This window comes from Typopeltis vanoorti, chromosome 24 (genome assembly GCF_054136105.1).
Source record: "Typopeltis vanoorti isolate ZY-2024b chromosome 24, IOZ_Tvanoo_1.0, whole genome shotgun sequence".
NCBI classification, from domain to species: domain Eukaryota; kingdom Metazoa; phylum Arthropoda; class Arachnida; order Uropygi; family Thelyphonidae; genus Typopeltis; species Typopeltis vanoorti.
In genome coordinates, this window is record NC_143572.1 from 16,291,010 (window position 1) to 16,311,076 (window position 20,067).

The 20,067-nt window shown below is 35.2% G+C and overlaps 1 protein-coding gene across 6 annotated transcripts in view; it reads left to right on the forward strand.

Annotated features, from left to right (window-relative positions):
* Positions 1–20,067, forward strand: part of LOC150092956 (uncharacterized) — a 511,183-nt gene that overhangs the window by 229,368 nt on the left and 261,748 nt on the right. For 5 of the 6 annotated variants that reach the window (XM_090414059.1, XM_090414064.1, XM_090414063.1 and 2 more), the window contains exon 5: positions 850–929. In XM_090414059.1, coding sequence (XP_090270185.1) covers positions 850–929 — 80 coding nt within the window. The remainder of the gene's footprint in view (positions 1–849; positions 930–20,067) is intronic. The other variant, XM_090414062.1, reaches the window with a different exon arrangement.

A 20,067-nucleotide genomic window follows, 5' to 3' on the forward strand; every position in this document is an offset into this window, starting at 1 on the left:
GCACTACCTGTAGGATCAGCTAGACTTGCATCACTTGCAGGCGCAAACTTGACTTGTTTGTCTGTTTGCTTACTTGGGAAATGGAGTAAAACCAGGTTTAAAATTCTTGGTATTTTTAACATTTATCATACCCAAGGTAAAATACTTTCTACACACATATATATATATATATATATATATATATATTTTTTTTTTTTTTTTGATATTTTTCTGGGAGATTTTTTTTTCTGATCTGCATTGTTACTGTATATGTTCATTGTTGAAGATGTTAAAAAGTTCATCAACAGACCATAGGCATCAGAAAGAGAGAGTGTATGGGAACATACTCATGAGTAGGTGTACCACACAAGGAGTATTCACTCTCCTGTCCAGCATGGCTTTTGCGGTGTCCCTGCAGAATCTTCACATTATGAAACTATGGAAACAAATAATAATGCTCTCAATGATAATAGCCTTTCTATCAGTTTGCCTTGTTACCATTCTGAAGTATTACTTAAAAACGACAACTCACAGAAAAGGTAGCACTGGCATTTCAGAACTGTGATTTGTTTATGTATGCATTAGAATGACATACAGTCAGATAAATTATGTTAAATTTAACATTTTCAAGGTTTATTTGAAGTAACAGATTCATAAGTTCTTTGAGATATGCAACTTTTCTTTCTTAATATAGCTGTTATAGTGTACTCGAAAAGAATTTAGTTAATGATAGCTTTTATTATTACTTTAATATAGATAAAGATATTACATCACTGTATTTGGTTTCATTAATCATTATAAATGTATATTTTAATTTATCCTTTTTTGTGAGTAACTTGAACAAAGTATTTATGAACACATTTCTCCCAGAAGAATGTGATACAGATCAAGAAACTGATAGGTTACTTGGTGCTCAAAGAACTGATGATAAAGGATTTTTTGATGATAAAGTAAGTAGTTTTTTAACAGGTGGTAATATTTTATGATGCTCTTTATTTATTGGATTGTATTTGATCTAATATTAACTGGCCATTTTTATTAATAACCATGCAATATTATTAGTTATTTTTATAACAGAACTTCCTAGTCAATGGACTCGTAATGGGAGGGCCTCACTCAGTTAACATGTCTGTTATATATCTGTTATATAGAACTTTAAGCTCATTTACAATTACACTCAGTGTTCATAAAACAGCAGTGCATTTCTGCTCTCCATAATTTGTTCTTAATTGCACTTATATTTTTGTGTAATTGTCAAATTTCATTTTAGGAAGAAAAACTTTTGTTACTAAGATAAAATGCATTAATTTTGTAATGAAATGGTAGATCTACTCAAAATTCAATATCAAATTAACTTGAGTCTCAGAATAGGGAAGATTCCACAAGAGTGGAAAGAATGTCTGGTAATCCCATTGCCCAGGGGGTGGTACAAATACTGATGTATCCAACTACCAACTTATCAGTATCTCTGGAGTGGTGGTGAAGATTTTGGAAAAGTTGGCTAGGGCTCACATTGAAATGGGTTGACAGAAAATGTATACTTTGCAATGAACAGTATGGGTTTACTAAGGGATGGTCTTGTTTGAGCAACTTGCTCACATTCTGTAATAATGTTATTATTGACTTAGACAAGGGAAATGGATACACCATGATACCTTTTGGATTTTGCTTTTGATAGCATACAGCCTGGAAGACTGTTGTATAAATTGGAGAATATGAGATTGATTATAAAATAGTAGCATGGATAAGAGGATGGCTGACTGACAGATATCAAAAAGTGGTATATGGATTATGTGAGTCTGCAAGATTTAAAGTAACCAGAGATGTACCACAAGGATCTGGGAAGACAGATCCTTGTGGTACATCTTTGACAGGTCATATACAACTATATGCTGATGCAAAAATAGGCAGGGTAATGAAGATGTGGCTGATGTTGCAGCTTGCAGAATGATTTGAATAGGCTGAAATTGTGGGCATATTAAAATGGCTATCAGTTCAATGTTAGTAAATGTAATTAGTAAATGTAAAGTCATGCACTTTGGTGTGATGAGATATCCAGTGTCATATTATATTGGTGTGATTATGCTGGAAAAAACTGATCAGACTATGGACCTTGGAGTTTTAGCAGATAGGAAGTTGATGTTCAAGGGCCATATAGCAAAGCTGCAAATAGAACTCTGAGGAGAGTTGCAATTCTGAAATGAACCTTGACATGCTAAGATAAGGAAGTCATTTTGCTTCTTTACAAGGACTTGATAAGACTTCATTTGGACTATTGTGCACAGGTCTGATTTCTTCTGGTTCTTCTTGGTTTTTGTGATGATTCTGATACAGTGGAGAGAGTGTAGAGGAGTTTAAAAAATGATATCAGAATTGTGGAATACAGATGAAGGCAGATTGAGAATTTTGCAGACTGTAGACACTGACAAGAAGAAAGAGGGATGATAATTGAGACTTACAAACTTCTGAAGGGATATCGGTAGATGGAATTTTTCATTTTATGGAGTGCAGAGAAAGGACATGAGGGCATCCTTGGAAGCTGAGAATGTATGCCATCAAGAAGGGGGTTAGAGCTAGAATTTTCTTTCATTCTCCATGAGAGAAAATTCTAGCATTGAAGGTGGAGGTGGTGAGTACAGATAGTGTGATTGAATTCAAGAACACATGACAGCTGGGGCATGTAATATGTGTCCTTCCTCAATGAGTCCAGGTCTCCCTGGAGGTCTCTTTTAAAAATAATAATAGTAATATTTGGTATTAGTTTACTGTATCATATATATCTCTTTTCTTAGTAACGGGAGCTTGTTGCTATTAATGGGTTTCTAGAATTTTAATGTCCTTTTGTATCCAACATTCATGTTATATCTGATACACTGAATTAAGCTTTTTTTTTTTTATTTGATGCTTGATGCAGAAATATGTATTTCAAAAAATAAGATATTCAGTTTATATTTTGTTTATGTGAAGAATTTCTTAAAAGTATTATCCAAATCTCTTGGTATGTATAGATGTATTAATAGCTAAATACATCTAGAATATTAGTGTAATATGTATATATTATACATACAAGTAGTAACCTAAAACAGTGGTATGATTTCAATCTTCCTTGGAGACTATGACATTTTATAATTTAAACAGGTTCCCATTCTCTAACTTCATAAACCAAGCTGGAAAGTTTTTTTGACTCCACCTATGAAAGGTTATAAATTTATATTAGTATCTTGAGTGATCTAAAGTTTTTTCTTCTATTTTTATTATTTTATATATTTTCTTATAATAATTTCTTATATATTTTATTATAATTTTATATTACATAAACTGGAAATCTTGTTTTAGCGACTAAGCAAGGAAATTCTTCCAGCTATTTCAAGTTATTGAGTATGATTAAGCACAATTTGTTTTGTCTACCTACCTGCTTATGAGTATACCAGGTAATCCTCATCATTCTCTCAACCCTTATAGGTAAAAGATTTTCATTGTTAGTGAACCTAGGTGACTAGTCTGTTTATTACAGACCTGATGTAGCTTGGAAAAGTTTTCTGTTTGGTTTCTATTCCTAGAGCAGGGTTCCTGGATAATCTAATTTTTCCCTACTAACAGCAGTACTAAATGTTTCCAACCTCTTGCATTGGGACTGGCTTTAAAAGTGAATTTCATCATGTTTTAATAGCATTACATAACACCAAAACAATAAATAGTAAATGCATTATGCATTAACTGGCTAATATTTCACTCCTTTTTTAATCGGCATCTTTGAGCACAATTCGGCCTAACAAAAAGTTACTTCTTGACCCAAGAAAATCATTAACAATCTTAAGCCAGTTCATGTTAACCTATCCATATTTATGGGGCTCAAAAGATTCACAATGTACTGCTCCCTTTGTCCTGTGGCCAGTAGTAATAAACAGTTCAACTTATAGACTCTCCAAACAGTTAGCAAAGTCACTTGTCCCCCCTCACAGGGCAGCTTCCCACCTTTTATATATATAAAAAAATTCTCTCCATTTCAGATCTATAGTAAAAAAAAAAAATAATAGTCTAACCAAGTGGAAAATAAACTTCCAACAAGTAAGGACTTGTTGTTGGACTTTCCTCCACGTAGGATTAGATGGAAGAAAACTAATGTGCTCGATAATATCATTACAGGTTGGAGAGGCTATTTTTAGATCAGCAACAGTAATGACTTACTCTTTGAAGCTCAAGAAGTATGGCTGCATTAATTTGTCTAAAATTTGGAAGACAGTCATTTTAAGTTAACACAGAAATTAACTCTAACGTAGTAATTTTCTATTTATATAGCATTTAAACTATTTTATTTATATAACATTAAAGGAGCCAATTTAGGACCTCAGGTCTTCTGTCCATTACAATTTGAATTATTTCCTACACCCATTGTCACTTGTATATCTTGACAGTTATTTGTGCTTTGAAGATTCTGGCTGATTAAAAAAAACTAACAAAATATTAGCTATATTAAATAGCTGTATTACACCTGTATTATTTATTGTTTTGATGATGTTTTGTAATAGCAGTTTTTCATTTTCATATTCTTGCCTGAATTTGAAAATGTGTTAATTCTTCTAAATGACAGGAAAATATATTACATTATGTTACAAGCAAGAAAGAATAAGACTGGAAGTAAAAAACAGCACTCGGGAGATCTATAGGTATTTATACAGCCATAAAATATTCTGCTTATGTGGCTCCACATCTGCAACTGGGACAAAATGTTAATTATCTGTTCTCACCCCCCCCCCCCCTTTCCCAGTTTAAGAGATTTTTTGAGTGTTTCTTCAAAATTAATACATTAATAACTATTTATACATAAAATAACAAATAAATTTTTTACTATATTGCATATAACTGCACCTTAACTTTGCTATCATTTCAAATAGTCTTGCCATAAAAATAAGTTTATTTTCAATTTTGAAACCAGAATTGATCTATATAGATATCGCTTTCTCAGCTGTAAATAATCAAAATGACTGCTTTTTTTCCATTCTCTTTACAATATTGTTGAGAGATGAATTAAAGTGATCCTAAAAATAAAAAAATCCTATAATTATACTAAATACAACTGTCATATTTTACCCTACAGTCTTTTATGCAGGCATCGGTCAAAAGTGCCTCGATTGTTTTGGCCTAGTTACAGTACTATATTAGAGTTGGGAGGTTGGGGTAGGAATTTATAGACCTATTGGTAGAATTATCTTTGATAGTATTTGGAGGAAGGGTGTGGAGACCTCATAGATCATGAATGACGGATCTGGTGATAACATTGAAGATATGGTAGTAAATAAAGTAGCCATCCTGTCTTCACTTAGTCTAAATAACAATGCAATGCTGACGTGAAAAGGTGCGTACAACAGAAATTTTTCTAAGGAAAGCATATAAAACTACAGAGTGGATAATTATGACAAACTCAGAAAGGCAGCTTGACACAGTACCATAACATGAAAAATGGGAGAACAAGAAAGTTAAGAATGCATAGTGCAAATCAGACAGAATTCTTGAAAAACATAATTAGATCATTATCTCAGTTGGAAAGAGACATTGGGCAATTTGTCTGTATGTGGGATGAAAAATCCGAGAGTCTGGAAGGAAAAAACCCTGCTACCTCCATATGAGATTGGCTAACTCAACTTTGAATTGAAAAAATCCATATAAAGATTCCTTTAGTCATGACGAGAATAGAACTTAGGCTTTTTCCAATTGAAGAGTGCAATGCGCTATATAGGCACATGTGGAGGTTCAAATAATATAACTAACTATAAATAACTATAACTAACTTCAGTAAATGGAAGAAAAATAGGTAAGTAGAAAAACGAAAGCTATCAGAAGAAAACTGCACAAGCCAATCGAAATACAGTAATTACTTCATTATATGGCCAGTAAGTGGAAGATTAATTATAAGAAATAACTTCTGACTTGTCTGAAAGTGACAGTAGTAGAGCAAGCAATTGAATTACTGAACATCTTGTCAGTAGGTTTATATTTAGTGAATGCTGAGTGAAAGTGATTAAATAGCTGATAATAGGAGGAAAGAGAACTGGAATGAGATAAAGGACTTAATGATATTACAAAATCTATATAAATACAATTATGAAAATGGATGCGAGATCAGTGCATCTCTTTGAAGGAATACACGAAGGAATCAAATTATTACTTGCAATTGCTTAATTTAATCCTTGATTGGTGCTGAAAGACAGTAAGATAGTCGCATTGCACTATATCAGAGATAGTCAGTCAGTTATAGACCATTATTATTTTTGAAGTGGCTGTTCAAGAGGTAAGATAGTCACGGGCAAAATTTTGGATTGGATGATGTATGGAAACAGTGTTGCTTTAAGAGCTAGGATCTGGTCATAGTGGCCAACTCACCTTTTATAATTAAGTTAATACTATGATATTACTGCATTCACAAAATTCATCAAGAGAATCTTGCATTGACATCATCATGCTGATGATGTCAATTTGGGAAGGGCAATAAGGGATGAATTATGTAATATCCCTTCAAGATGACCAGTATTATTGGCAGTGAAGATCATATGCATGGCAGTTTAATAATGCGCTTTTCCATTTTGTACTGAGGAGATTGCAAGCAGTGTACTGGCGAGCCTGTATCCTAGAAACAGTGCTTCCCAAGCTTATGAATGTAAAGGCCCCCTTGGAAAAATTAAAATATTTCACGGCCCCCATCGAAAAGAAAATCGTAATACAGACATATATTATTATAATATTTATTATTTTTATATTCAATACAAAACATACAGAGCGAATATTGCAAAAATCAAATGCAAATATTACATTTTTAGCATCTTATATACACATTTGACTTAGTCTTAGAACATTTTAAATTTGTTTTCATTATTACATGGCCCCCTCAACAAAACTAACGGCCCCCAAGGGGGACACGATCCACAGTTTGGGAAGCACTGTCCTAGAAGAATGAAGAGGTGAGGAACACTTGATCTTTGCCTGATAGCAAACAAGCGGTCAAGCTTCAGGAAGTATATTTCAAAAAGTGGTAAATATGACACAAATTGTAATAACCGCAATGTTGAGAAGAACAACAATGACAAACAAGGATTAAAAAATATATACATATCAGGACTAAAAATGATGATTGTGAGAATAGATTTAAGGGGCAACTAATGGCAGTGTGACAATAAAAGAGCTGTGGATACAATAGTAACTAGAATCTAACAGGTTTTTTTCAGCCAAAGTGACATTACTGCTCACTATGGAGGTATTAAAAATAGACAGAAAGGAGAGAATATGATACCTTTTTGATTTAGTTGTAATTTCAGCTAAAGCATCTAAGGCTATGAAAGGTGTATTTATGTCTTAACTGTGTGTTCTCTGGCTGGTTTGCAAGATGAAAAATCTGAGTTTTCACAAGGAGGAACATCCCTTTCACTTGTATAACACTAGCTAACACACATTCCAGATAGAATTTGAACGAAGGCTTTTGTTTCAACCAAAGGACAAATGCTTCACATGACTTTCCAACATGCATGATCCTTATGACTGTGTTAGAAAGTTATGACAGAGGTATATAAGTTGGTGAAGATTTTCTTAGAGAACACACAGGAGTGAATTTTTAAATATATGTGAAAGGAAGGAAATAATGAGATTTCATCCCTGGATGACTGCTCTTCACTTTCTTGCTAATTACTGACTAGACTATAGATTATAGACTAGACTGTTAATTATTCCTGATCAGAGGAGTGAGATACAGATTTTTTTCATGGTGAATAACATAGTGTGTTGCGCAAGGAAACGACACATACAGTGATGGTGAATGAATTAAAGAGAAGTGTAATAAGTACTGTGCGTGTGTACTGCTCTGGTCATGCTGCAGTGACTGCTAAGACTCTTTGGAGGTCTGATACTAAAAAATAATAAAGGAGTATGCAGAAATTAAATATTTTATTTAATGAATTAATTTTTTTTTTCAATCCCAGCAATGAAAGGTTTAGATAAAATCAAAGCACAGAACATCTATCAAGTAGTGTTAGAATGACACCAGCAATGAGCTAGGAGGAAAATGTACTCTTCTAAAACACTTTTTTGTTTTAGAAAAAATTGCAAAGCTTAAATGCATTATTTTTTACACAGAACATGTTAATTATTAAAATGTTAATTTATGATTTATGTTCACCATGTTTGTCTCTTATAGTATTATTTATAATTTCCAGGCCTCCAGGAAGGCCTAGAAATAATAAAAATATTAAATACTAATAAAACTCAAAACTCGTTATGAAGAAAAAGACCCTTTTAGGAAACAGCCTTTAACCATGGATTAATTTAACAGTGAGAACTACTCCACCAGATAAACAATTAATAAATAAATTTTTCCGTGACTAGGATTTTAACACAACTTTGACACCTATAGTGTCATTTTATACATCAGGTAAGTATACAAAAAATAAATTAAACTTGCATCCACTTTACTAACATCTGAGACCATTCGCATCAACAAAAACTTGACCTGTTATTTCTCACAGTACCTCAACTTACAGCTTCAAGAACTGCTGTCTCCCTTGACTTACACTTTGAAATGCTTTCCTCTATAAAAACTAATTTAACAAATGCCCATTCAGTGCATGGATATTTGGTAAATCTGATAATCTACATCTGAGAATGCTAAACATATAAAACATTCTTTATGATTTGCTATAGCTCAAAATTTCCCTGTCATACTTAACTGCATTTATTTGTAGCTTTATTGATCTCCAAATTCTGATAAATAAAGACTGTTTATTTGTTTGTGTGTTTGCTTTATGGAACATGAGCAGCTATGACCATAGTGCCACATTAAACTTTAAAATATCAAGATAAGTTTTAAGAACCACATAAAAACAATTATATATAAATGTATAATGATAAAATTACACGTATAACAATAGATTAATGTTTCTAAATAAAATTGTATAAATTTATACATTATAAAAATTTAAAAATTGAAGATAGATTACATGAGTCAGATAAAATTTGTCTTGAGCATATAAAGCTAGACCTCTTACTAAATCCTTTAAAATCATAGCTGCTTTCATTAAAATAATGAGAGCAGTTGATTAAAACATGATGGATAACCAGTTAAAACAGAATTGCAGTTCTCACACAAAGGCATGTTATCATTCCTCAACAGGCACATGATGACTAAGACCTATACAGAACCAAGCAAGAACAGCTTCCTCTTTACGGTTCCTGCTTAGACTAGACTGCTATAATTTAATTTCATGCTTAATCTGGTGGTTTATTCTTAGTATCTTGGTTCCATAATGTTTGCTGTGGTCCCATCTGTGTGAGGTACTTGCTTATGGTGTGTGTGTGTGTGTGTGTGTGTGTGTGTGTGTGTGTGTGTGTGTGTGTGTGGAGGGAGGGAAATCCCAGTGATGTACTAATCCCTTTCCATCCATATTCATTTTCTATGCTTTTCTTCCCACATTCTTTGCTCTACTTCTCCAGAGTTTTTTTTTTTTTCCCCCTAGTCTACCAGACCTCCATCTTGGGATCCAGTGTCCTGCTGCTATGTTTGCCATGAAATGTAAAGACATTCAGAAAAGAGATCCTTTTCTGAATGAACAGAGGACAAAGTAGTTTCACACTACTTTGTCCTCTGCTCTGGCAAGAACAGAGGCCAAATGGATCATCTACGACCACCCAGGATCCTTGAAAGTTTATTTTTCACTTCGTCAGACTATAATAAATTTAGTTTAATCCTTTATCCAAGTGTGTGCAAACAAAGTTTGCAACTGAAAGTATCTTCAGGACTGGGATAAAGTGGTACAACACCGGACGACTCCTTGCAAAGGTGGAGCAAGCTACCAACACTCCTATCTCAGTATCTCCCATAATGCAAAACACATCTCCTTGTGGATATGTATAATGTTATGCATTATGGCCCTTCCCTTAATGCATAACATTATACATATTCACAAGGAGATGTGTTTTGCATTATGGGAGATACTGAGATAGGAGTGTTGGTAGCTTGCTCCACCTTTGCAAGGAGTCATCCGGTGTTGTACCACTTTACCCCAGTCCTGAAGATACTTTCAGGTGCAAACTTTGTTTGCACACACTTGGATAAAGGATTAAACTAAATTTATTACACCCAGGATCCATTAGCAAGTGGACTTGCTTGCAGAAGTCAAAGGCATTATGTAACTCCATAGTCTAGGAACAGGTACCAAGGCTTGCTCTGGTGCCTATATTGTTTCTGCGATAGTAGCCCCAGCATTCCACTCCTGAGCTATCATTGCTTGCCAAAACGCTGGTGTTCACGTGTCGCTCCATGGTGAGGGTGAGCTCTGGCTTCAAACTAAACTCCTCCTTGAATGAATACTTTTTCATCCTCTTGTTTTTATTGGCCCTCAACAAGCTACAACCGTTGAAATATCAAATGAAAATAACTACTGAAACTAATGAAAATGTCACCATTCTCCAGAAGGGTTTGGAAGGATTGGTAAGATCCCCCAGAATCAGTGAAGAAACTCTATTCAGAATATATCCTGGTAGGAATAACATCACAAATTCAATCATAGTATCTCTTCCATGTAATATGTATTGGGGTCCAATATTGGATTATTCTTGAGGAGTAATTTCAGAACATGATCTCCCCCATTGTCCCAGACAATGGGGGAGATCCTGGAGGATAATGGAGGAGATATGCTCCAAAATGAAGGACCAAGGAGTCACAGCCACAAGGAGAATATGCATACATAGGGATGGTCACTTGGTTCCCACCAGCAACATCATCCTTACTTTCAATACATATAATCATCTGTGAAAGTGGGATATCTAAACTGCCCAGTTAGGCTCTTCATCCCGAACCCTTTGCACTACTTTAAATGTCAAAAGTATGGTCATTCTCAAACTGCCTGTCGTGGCTCTACCATCTATGCTCGTGTGGCAGTAAAGATAAGGACTGTACGAACAAGACACCAAAATGTACTAATTGTGAGAGTGATCACCCTACTTACTCCCAAGCTTGCCAAAGGTGGAAGAATGAAAAAGAGATCCATAAAATAAAACCTGAGCTGTGCATCAAATACCAGGAGACAAGGAAGCAGTATTCCACAAACATAGCAGCATCTAGTGATAACCTTTTATATGCTAAGTGGGTATGGGTTCACTCCAGAGGACAATGCAAAAACTGGTTCTATTATACAAAAATCCACTAATTAAAAAGTAATGGATTGTGTGCCACAGGGGGTCAAAGACATGCTCCCAGACCCTCTAATGATAGCCATCTATAGATGGCATGGATACCTCCATTTCCCCAAGAACAAGTCAAAAACAATTAATGTACCTAGTGCCCTGGAGAATCCAATTTGATGACATGGGTATTTTTCCTAAGAAAAAAAATGATGGACGCTGTCTATCCACAATTTTCTAAGAAGAAAAAGTCCAAGGTTAATGAAAATAAAACTTCACAAAATCAGAAGCCAAACTGTTTAATTTAAACTGGGAAAGTGTGAATGGAGTGGAAAGATGACAAAATAGTCCTACTTCATAAAGGTGGCTCCACAACAAAGATTGCAAATTATAGGCCAATCAGTATCTCAGGAGTGGTGGTTGGTGGTTCAGGTATTGGAGGAATTGGGCAGAATTCAGGACTGGGTGGATAGGAATATGATATTCTATAAAGGATAACATGGTTTTATGAAAGATAGCTCTTGCCTTAATAAATTGTTTACTTTTTTATAATAAAGTGACAGTATAGTTGGATAAAGGAAATGGCTGCTCAGTGTGATACTGCTAGACTTTACAAGGCATTTGACAGGCTTCTGCATGGGACTCTCTTGCATAAATTGGAGAAAATGGAGATGGATATCCTCCTTATCTGAAACTGGTGATTCAGATAAGGAGGTGGGTGATGAGTGGTGTACCACAGGGCTCATTCCTCTGTTGTTTAGTTTGTCCAATGATGTAGGAAATGATTTCACAGGAAATATTCACTTGTTTACTGATGATGCAAAACTGGGAAGAGCAATAGTAAATGAAGGTGATGTAGATTCTACAAGGTAACTTAAATAGACTGGCAATATGGACCAAGAAAAATTGTTGCCAGTTTAATGTGGCCAAGCTGCATACTGTATTAATGGAAGTGAACTGCAGAAAACTATTGCGGCCAAAGACTTTGGGGTAATTGTTCGTAGGAAGTTGAAATTAGAAGTTATTATTATTATTGTTATTCGTGACACCTCCAAGGAGTCCGAAGACTCATTGCGGGAGGACACCTACTGCAAAATCTCCCTGTCTCCACTACTACACAGAACCTCTACTACCAATCACCTACATCAACGCCATCTACTGCCCACAACCACCACAGCTAGTATTTTTTTGTCTGTAAATTGCATGTGTTCTGAAGGGCTGATTTGTCTGTATGCGGGATGAAAAACCCGAGTTTCCGGGAGAAAAAACCTGCTACCTCCGTATGAAATTAGCTAACTCACCTTCAATTGAAAAAGTCCATATAAAGATTCCTCCAGTCATGACGAGAATCAAACTTAGGCCTTTTCTAATCGAAGGGCACAATGTATCGTTGTTCTTCCAATTGCACTACAGAGGCGCTATTGCAAAGGTAGCCAGAACAGCACATCAGAATATGTAGGTTTTTTTTGAAGAACACACTAACAAGCAGAGATAGAGAAGTTTTTGTTCTCCTTTATAAGGCCACAACTGGATTACTGCAGGCAGATCTAGACACCTGGATTCAGTGTGGATGAAGAAATGGTGGAGAGGATCTGGATATGAGTGAATAAGATTATGGTAGGTCAATGGAATGCTTCCTGTGAGAATATAATTGAAGGTCTTTGGGCTTGAAAAACTAGTAAAAACTGGGCAAAAAAGAGGAGACATGATAGGTGATAGGAGCAAATAAGTTATTAAAGGAGTTTTATAGGATTCACACCGAAGACTTTTTTTTTCATTACCTGGTAGGAAGAGAGAAAACAAAGAGTCAGTCATAGAAATTGTGTAAGAGTGTGGTTGGCAAAGGTGTTAAGACTAGATTGTTTATTTTGAGGGTGGCTAATTGGGTGAAATGGGTTGCCAGAGGTGGTTGTGAATGCTCTGTCAGTGAATGAATTTAAAGAGACATATGTCTATCATACATCTACTTAAAATAGTGCAATACTTGGGTCAGAGTTCAGACTAGGCTGAGAATCATTATAGCAGTCATTAAAAGATCCAGATGGCAAGAGGCAGGTCATACTTCAAGAAGTAACGCTAAAAAAATGGACAAAGTTGATGTCAGAATGGTATCCTAGAGATGGAAAGAGAGCTATAGGAAGACCAAAGAGATGGTGGGAGGATGAGATTAAAAAGATAATAGGAACACAGTGACATAGAAAGGCTCAAGATAAGAATGAAGAGGACTTTAGGGGAGGTCTTCATCCAGTAGTGGACAGAAAATGGCTGCTGCTGCTGATGATAATACCCATTATGTGAATAATGGTCTATAGCATGGGTTCCCAAAGTGGGCGGTATCTCCCCCCCAGTGAGCGCTGAAGCCTTCGGGGGGGGGGCTATAGTGGTATCAGAAGCATTTGGGGGGCGTTCAGGCAGTCTAGGGGGGGGTGGCTCTTTGTAGAAGAAAATAATATATATTTAAAAATTAATTAATTATTTTCGTGATTTTGCGATTAGATAATCATTTAAAATTTAAATATTGCATTTTAATTCATCTTATGCCCGTCTTACACGATCAATTTTTTTATCAATTTTCTATTTCATTTATTTAATCATTTGAAAATTTACCATGTCAGATAGAAATAGATGTAAATTTTCTATGTCAATGAGAAAATAGGGCATGCATATGTGTGTATAATAGGTTATGTTTACAGTAGCAAATATATTCATTATATTTCATTTCAAAATATATATAAAATATATAAAGCCACTTTTCTAATTGATTTGTACAAAAATAAACCCAATTTTATATAATTTAATATTATGAGTAAAAATAATAATGGCAAGAAAGAAATAAAATCGTAAATTTTAGTTAGCCTAGTACTACCTTATATTGCTAACTAGAGGGAAAAAACAAAGTAAATATTATTCAAAACTTATTATACTGTTTTCTGTGGTTATGGGGGGCGTTACAAAATTTATGTCTTGCAAAGTGGGCGGTGGCCCGAAAAAGTTTGGGAACCTATGGTCTATAGCAACGAGTCCTCTGACTCCATGGAGATACCTATGTCTTCTTCAGTTTTATTCCCTCAGGCGAGGTTGCTGCATTTGATCCACCTCTTGTATGGAGATAACTGTATAACAATTTGTTTTCCTGAGAATGGATTGCGAAGGTTTACTGTTGTGAATTTCTTAGTGGAAGGATATGACAAAAAGAGCAATAAGTTTTGCTTTATAGTCTATGGCACTAATGACTTCTGATGCTTCCCTTTTATCAGCTATAATGATAGTTATATTTATATTACAATATGGTGTAAGCACCTCTCATTCCAAGTCTCACATTACTCCACACTCACCATAAACTTGTAATATCAATTGTTGGGATACTAGAGGATATTCAAAGCCAAATCCTTTACTCAAGATAAGTGTTTCTATATAATTTTAATCATGATTAAGAAGGTTTATAGTGACTTTCGTTTCGTGTAGTCAACTTTTTTTTAAACCTTTCTACATACAGTGGTCATATTTTTTAGTTAGGCAATCTGTATAGCATTTTTCTCTATGCAAAGTTTTACCTAAAACATGTTATCAGTTTGATTCTGAGTATCCAAAGGCATTGAGTTTGCTACATAGTTGTGAAAATAATATGTACATATACACATAGTATAGAAAACATCAAAAGTATAGGTGATATAAATTCTTACAGAAATTTAAATAACTTGGTTGTTGATAGATTGGACTGGAAAGCTATTGTTTCACTCATTATTTATTTTACTATACATTTTACTCATGTATATCTCATCATCATCTTCCTCATCTACCTTAGGAAGATGCTGAGATATACACAGTATTAATATACAGTGTGTGTGTGTGTGTTGGAGGGTATGTGTTTGTTCAAAATTGTGTCCAAAAATATCAAATAGTTCTCAGATTGGTGACATCTATCAGTTTCTGTTGTTTGTCTATGTTCAGTTCATTCAAATATAAAAATATAATATAATATAAAAAAGAAATATTATTTAGATTCAGTCAAACTTCTGCTAGGTTTGTTGAGACTTGGTGCAGAAAGATTAAAACAAAATAATAAACTCCTTGAGAGGTTGGCTTTTGTTTGAGGTTACTACTGTGCATTTCTAGGAAGTGCCATGAGAGTAGAACAAATATGCACTTTTGGATTTAAAGTAAAAGCTAGATATATGAATAGAAGGTTGTAGAATTTCAAATGGAATGCTTGCTTCTCTCTCTCTCTCTGTCACACACACAGAATTCATTTGCAATTTCATTTCATATTTATCTTCCTCTGCATCCTCCAAGCATGTAATAACCTTCCTTGTATTTTCTGCTACTACTTCTCTGAACATTTTTTGTTTAGATAATAATAAGATGCAAATAGTGCAAAATGTTTTTTAAATAAATCAAAGTGAGTACATAAACTTGTGAATTGTCATTTTTCTGTTGTCTATGTTCTTTAGCTACCGCCTGAAGACATTCACAAGGTTTGTGAATGTCTTTAGGTGGTAGTTAAATTTGTGAATTTAGGTGGTAGCTGGGAGAGAGTTCTGCTTGTTTGAAAGCCTGAAGTGGTTTGAAAAAGTTATGTTCAGTCTCTAGGGTATCTAATGAACTATCTTCTGGAGAATTTATGGAGACACAACGCACGTTTGAATAATTACTTTACTTAACAATCAGGAAAGTAACATTTGATGTTTTGACTTTTGTATTGAGGTCATCATCAGGAAAAAAACATATGTATAAGATCCAAGCTACATGACACTGCACTATACAAAGATAAAATGAATCTAGATGCTTATTAATCTTTTAACCTAGCCTGACCTCTTGTGGCAAAAAAATTCATAAATAAATAAAATAAATAAATAAAATAAAATACAAATAAATGAAAAACAGAACTACATTAAACATTTGTAAAGTCCTCTCATATTGAGATTTTCTTCTGGACTTGTTCTGGTTGTTATAAAGGTTGCAGATGGGTCCCTCACATTCTTGGAATTATTTTTGTTAAGGTTTGGATAATGTTTTATCCAAATTTTAGCATTTCACAAGCTTCTTTGAATTTTCTCTCAAACCAGGTTTTGATGTGGTGCAGGGATTTAGTGCCTTTCCAGTCGATTCTGTGCCATGTTTGGGGTGCATGTCTGATAGGCTTGTTTTATCATAGTGGAGGTATTTAATGTGCCATTTGTGTTCATCTTTTCTGATTGGGATAGTATGTCCTGTTTCCCCCTATGTAAGGTAGGCTGCAGATACATTGGATTTTGTAAACCCGTGGGTGGGCCAGGGTTTACAAAATGGAAGAGGATCTTTGGAAGAGCTAAGTAAATTTCTTAATTTTGTTGGGATTTGAAGGTAGTCTTAATGTTATATTTAAGTAGTGCTCTATCTATTTTTTCTGAAATGCCTCTAAATATAGGGTATGGCATTCTTGTAATCTTTTTTGTTTCTAGTAGTATTTTTATGGAGGATCTCATGAATCTTTTTCTATTGTAGCCATTTTTACAAATGTTTGGTTAATGATTTCGAATTCTTGGTTCAGAATTCAGAGAGCAAATTGTTAGGGCTCTGTGTTTGAAGGTGCTGATGACTCCTAGTTTTTGTGTTGGGTGATGGTATGAATTTTTATGTATGTATGTATGTAACAGTGGCATTTTTATGCTTTATACTAATGCCAGGAGTATCCGGAATAAAGGAGAAGAATTGGTGGTGCTGATAGCATCAGCCTGGCCAAAGATTATTGGGATCAGTGAGACGTGGTTGACAGAAGAGGATATAATAACAGGAATAGAAGTAGCAGGGGTACAGCATTTTTTGGCAGGATAGGAAGAGAAAGCATGGCAGTGGTGTATGGCTTATTATAAGTGACGACTTATGTCCTCTAAGAGTTGAGGCTTTGGAAGGCAGTGACACTAATGATTTTGAAAGCATATGGTGTGAAGTAGAGGTGGGAAAGATAGGATATTTAGTGGGGTGTTGCTACAAATTAAGGAGCACAGAGGGTGGGGACCAGGAGATGTTTAGACAGTTGAGCTTGGCAATTGCAAGAAGAATGATTGTTATGGGAGATTTTAACTACAGCAGTATAAATTGGGAAGAGGAAGATGCATGTAGCAATAAGGGAATGGAATTTCTAGAATTCTTGAGGGACAAATGTCTTCGGCAGCAATAGAGGGAACAAGAGTTTTGGATTTGGTCATAGCATCAGAAGAGTTGATAATAACTGAGATGACATCTCTCCCACAGGTTGGAGAGAGTGACCATGTGGTTTTTGACTTGGAAGATGAATAGACATGCAGGAGTATCAAAGAGATGGGAACGTATATGGAATTATAACGCAGGTGATTATAATAATCTTAGATGTCAACTTGAGCAAGTTTCATGGAGGGAGGAATGGAAGGCCGGGATATCATTAGTGCTTGGGAAATTGTGAAGGAATATTTGTTAGCAGCAATGGTAAGCTGTATTCCACGAGTGAAGAAGAGGACACAATTTGGAGTAAAGTGGATGACAAACAATATTAAACAGGAGCTACATGCAAAAAAGAGGCTATGGAAGAGATATAAGGAGACAGGTGAAGAGAAGATGCATGAAGAATATAAGACACAGGCCAGAAGAGCGAATAGTATGGTAAGGAAGGCAAAACTGGAATATGAGAAGAGATTGGCCCTAAGATCCAAAGAAAATCCTAGGGAGTTTTTTAGCTATGTGGCCAGTAGGAGGAGAAATGATTCTGGAAGAATGACATTGTGTGATAAAAATGGGAATAGAGTGGCTGATGCAGAAGACATAGTGGAATTGTTCAATGAACACTTTATTGGTGTATTTCATCCTGGAGGAGTAAATTTTAATACTAGAGGGATAGGGCAGGTTCGAGGTTTAGAGGTGCAGGAGAAGAGTGTGTTCCAAATACTGAGTACTCTGGATGTCAGTAAAGCTGTGGGACCGGATGGTATTTCACCACGAGTTTTGAGAGAAAGTGCTAAAGAACTGACAGCTCCTTTGACCTCGCTTTTCAATGAAAATCTGGCTACAGAAAAGGTGCCCAGGAATGGAAGGAAGGTAAGATAGTGCCATTGCATAAAGGCAGAAGCAGACTGGAAGTGTCTAATTATAGGGCCAGTTTGTGTGTCATCAGTAGTTGTTAAGATCTTGGAGAAATTAGTTAGGGACCGTATACAACATTGGGCAGATGAGGGTTAATGTTATCTGTGAGAGTCAACATGGATTTGTGAAAGGACACTCTTGTTTTAGTAATATGCTAGCCTTTTATAATAAAGTTACAAGAGCAAAGAAAGGCATATACTGTTATTTTCTTGGATTTAGCAAATGCATTTGACAGGGTGCCACATGATAAGCTGATATTTAAGTTGCAGCACATGGGTTTGGATGTCAGGTTGGTCAACATGATACAGGATTGGCTGTCTGATAAGTATCAGAGAGTTGTGTATGGTAGGGCAGTTTCAAGGAGGCAGAGGGTTACAAGTGGGGTCCCACAGGGCTCAGTACTCTTCCAAAGATCCTATTCCATGCCTGGCTTACCCAGAGGCTAAGGTAGGCAGCAGGTACATTGGATTTTGTACACAGGTACAAAATCCAATGTACCTGCTGCCTACTTTACATAGGGGAAACAGGATGCACTATCCCAATCAGAAAAGACGAACACAAACGGCACACTAAATACCTCCACTATGGTAAAACAGGCTATCAGACCACGCACTCCAAACATGCCACAGAATCGACTGGAAAGGCACCAAGTCCTTACACCTTACCAAAACCTGGTTTGAGAGAAAATTCAGAAGCTTGTGAAATGCTAAAACATTATCCAAACGTGAACAAAAATGGCAGATTAATCATTCCAAGAATATCATCTGCAACCTTTATTACAACCAGAACAAGCTTAGAAGAAAATCTCAATATGAGAGGACTTTAGAAATGTTTAATGTTGTTCTGTTTTTAATTTATTTTTTAAAAATTTTTTATTTTATTTATTTATTAATTTTTTTTCCCACAGGAGGTCAGGCTGGGTTAAAAGATTAACAAGCATCTAGATTCATTTTACTTTTGTATAGTGCAGTGTCATGTACATTGGATCTTATACAGATGTATTTTTTTCCTGATGATGACCTCAATACAGAGGTCGAAACGTCAAATGTTACTCCCCCCCCAGTAATATTATCACTGCATGACACCTCAAAGAAATCATTGTTTGCAGAAGGGTGGCCTATATCCTTTCATCAGCCCATCCCCAAAGGATTTTTTTTGTCTGTTAATTGCATGTGCTTTCTGGCTAATTTGCTTGGATGAAATGAATAAAATAGGGAGAAAACCCTACTACCTGTGTACAATATACTGTATACTGCCTGTTTTCACCGTTTGGTCAAATTCACATTAAAAGAAAATATCTCAAATACATGGTATCATAGTTTTGGAACAGCATCTACTCGGAGACACTGCCTGAAGGAAGTTACTAATCCAATCTTGTAAATTCTTTAAACCTCAATTATTACAACAGTTGCTTAAAGCAGATGGCAAACATAATTGCAACATATTTTTACAAGTTTATATTGTTAATTGTTTTTATTATATAATTTACAGGTAACTTCTTTGCATTTTGTAAACCAGTATTGTGACCCAGATGAAGATAATTTGTTATTTTATACTTATTTTATGATTATTGTTGTTGTTTTTATTATTGCGAAAGATCTCCAGGTAATCAGGGACTCATCAAGGGAGGCCACATATCACTCATACCAGTTGTCATGCCATTTTATGAATTCATTCATACTATCTGCACTCACCACCTCTAAAGACAAGCCATTCCAATAATGCATCACTCTGAGAGAAAATCTAGCTCTTGCCCCTTTTCTGCATTCATTTTCAACTCCCATGAATGATCTCTTCTCCTCTCTCCCAAAATGAACCCAAAATTCCATC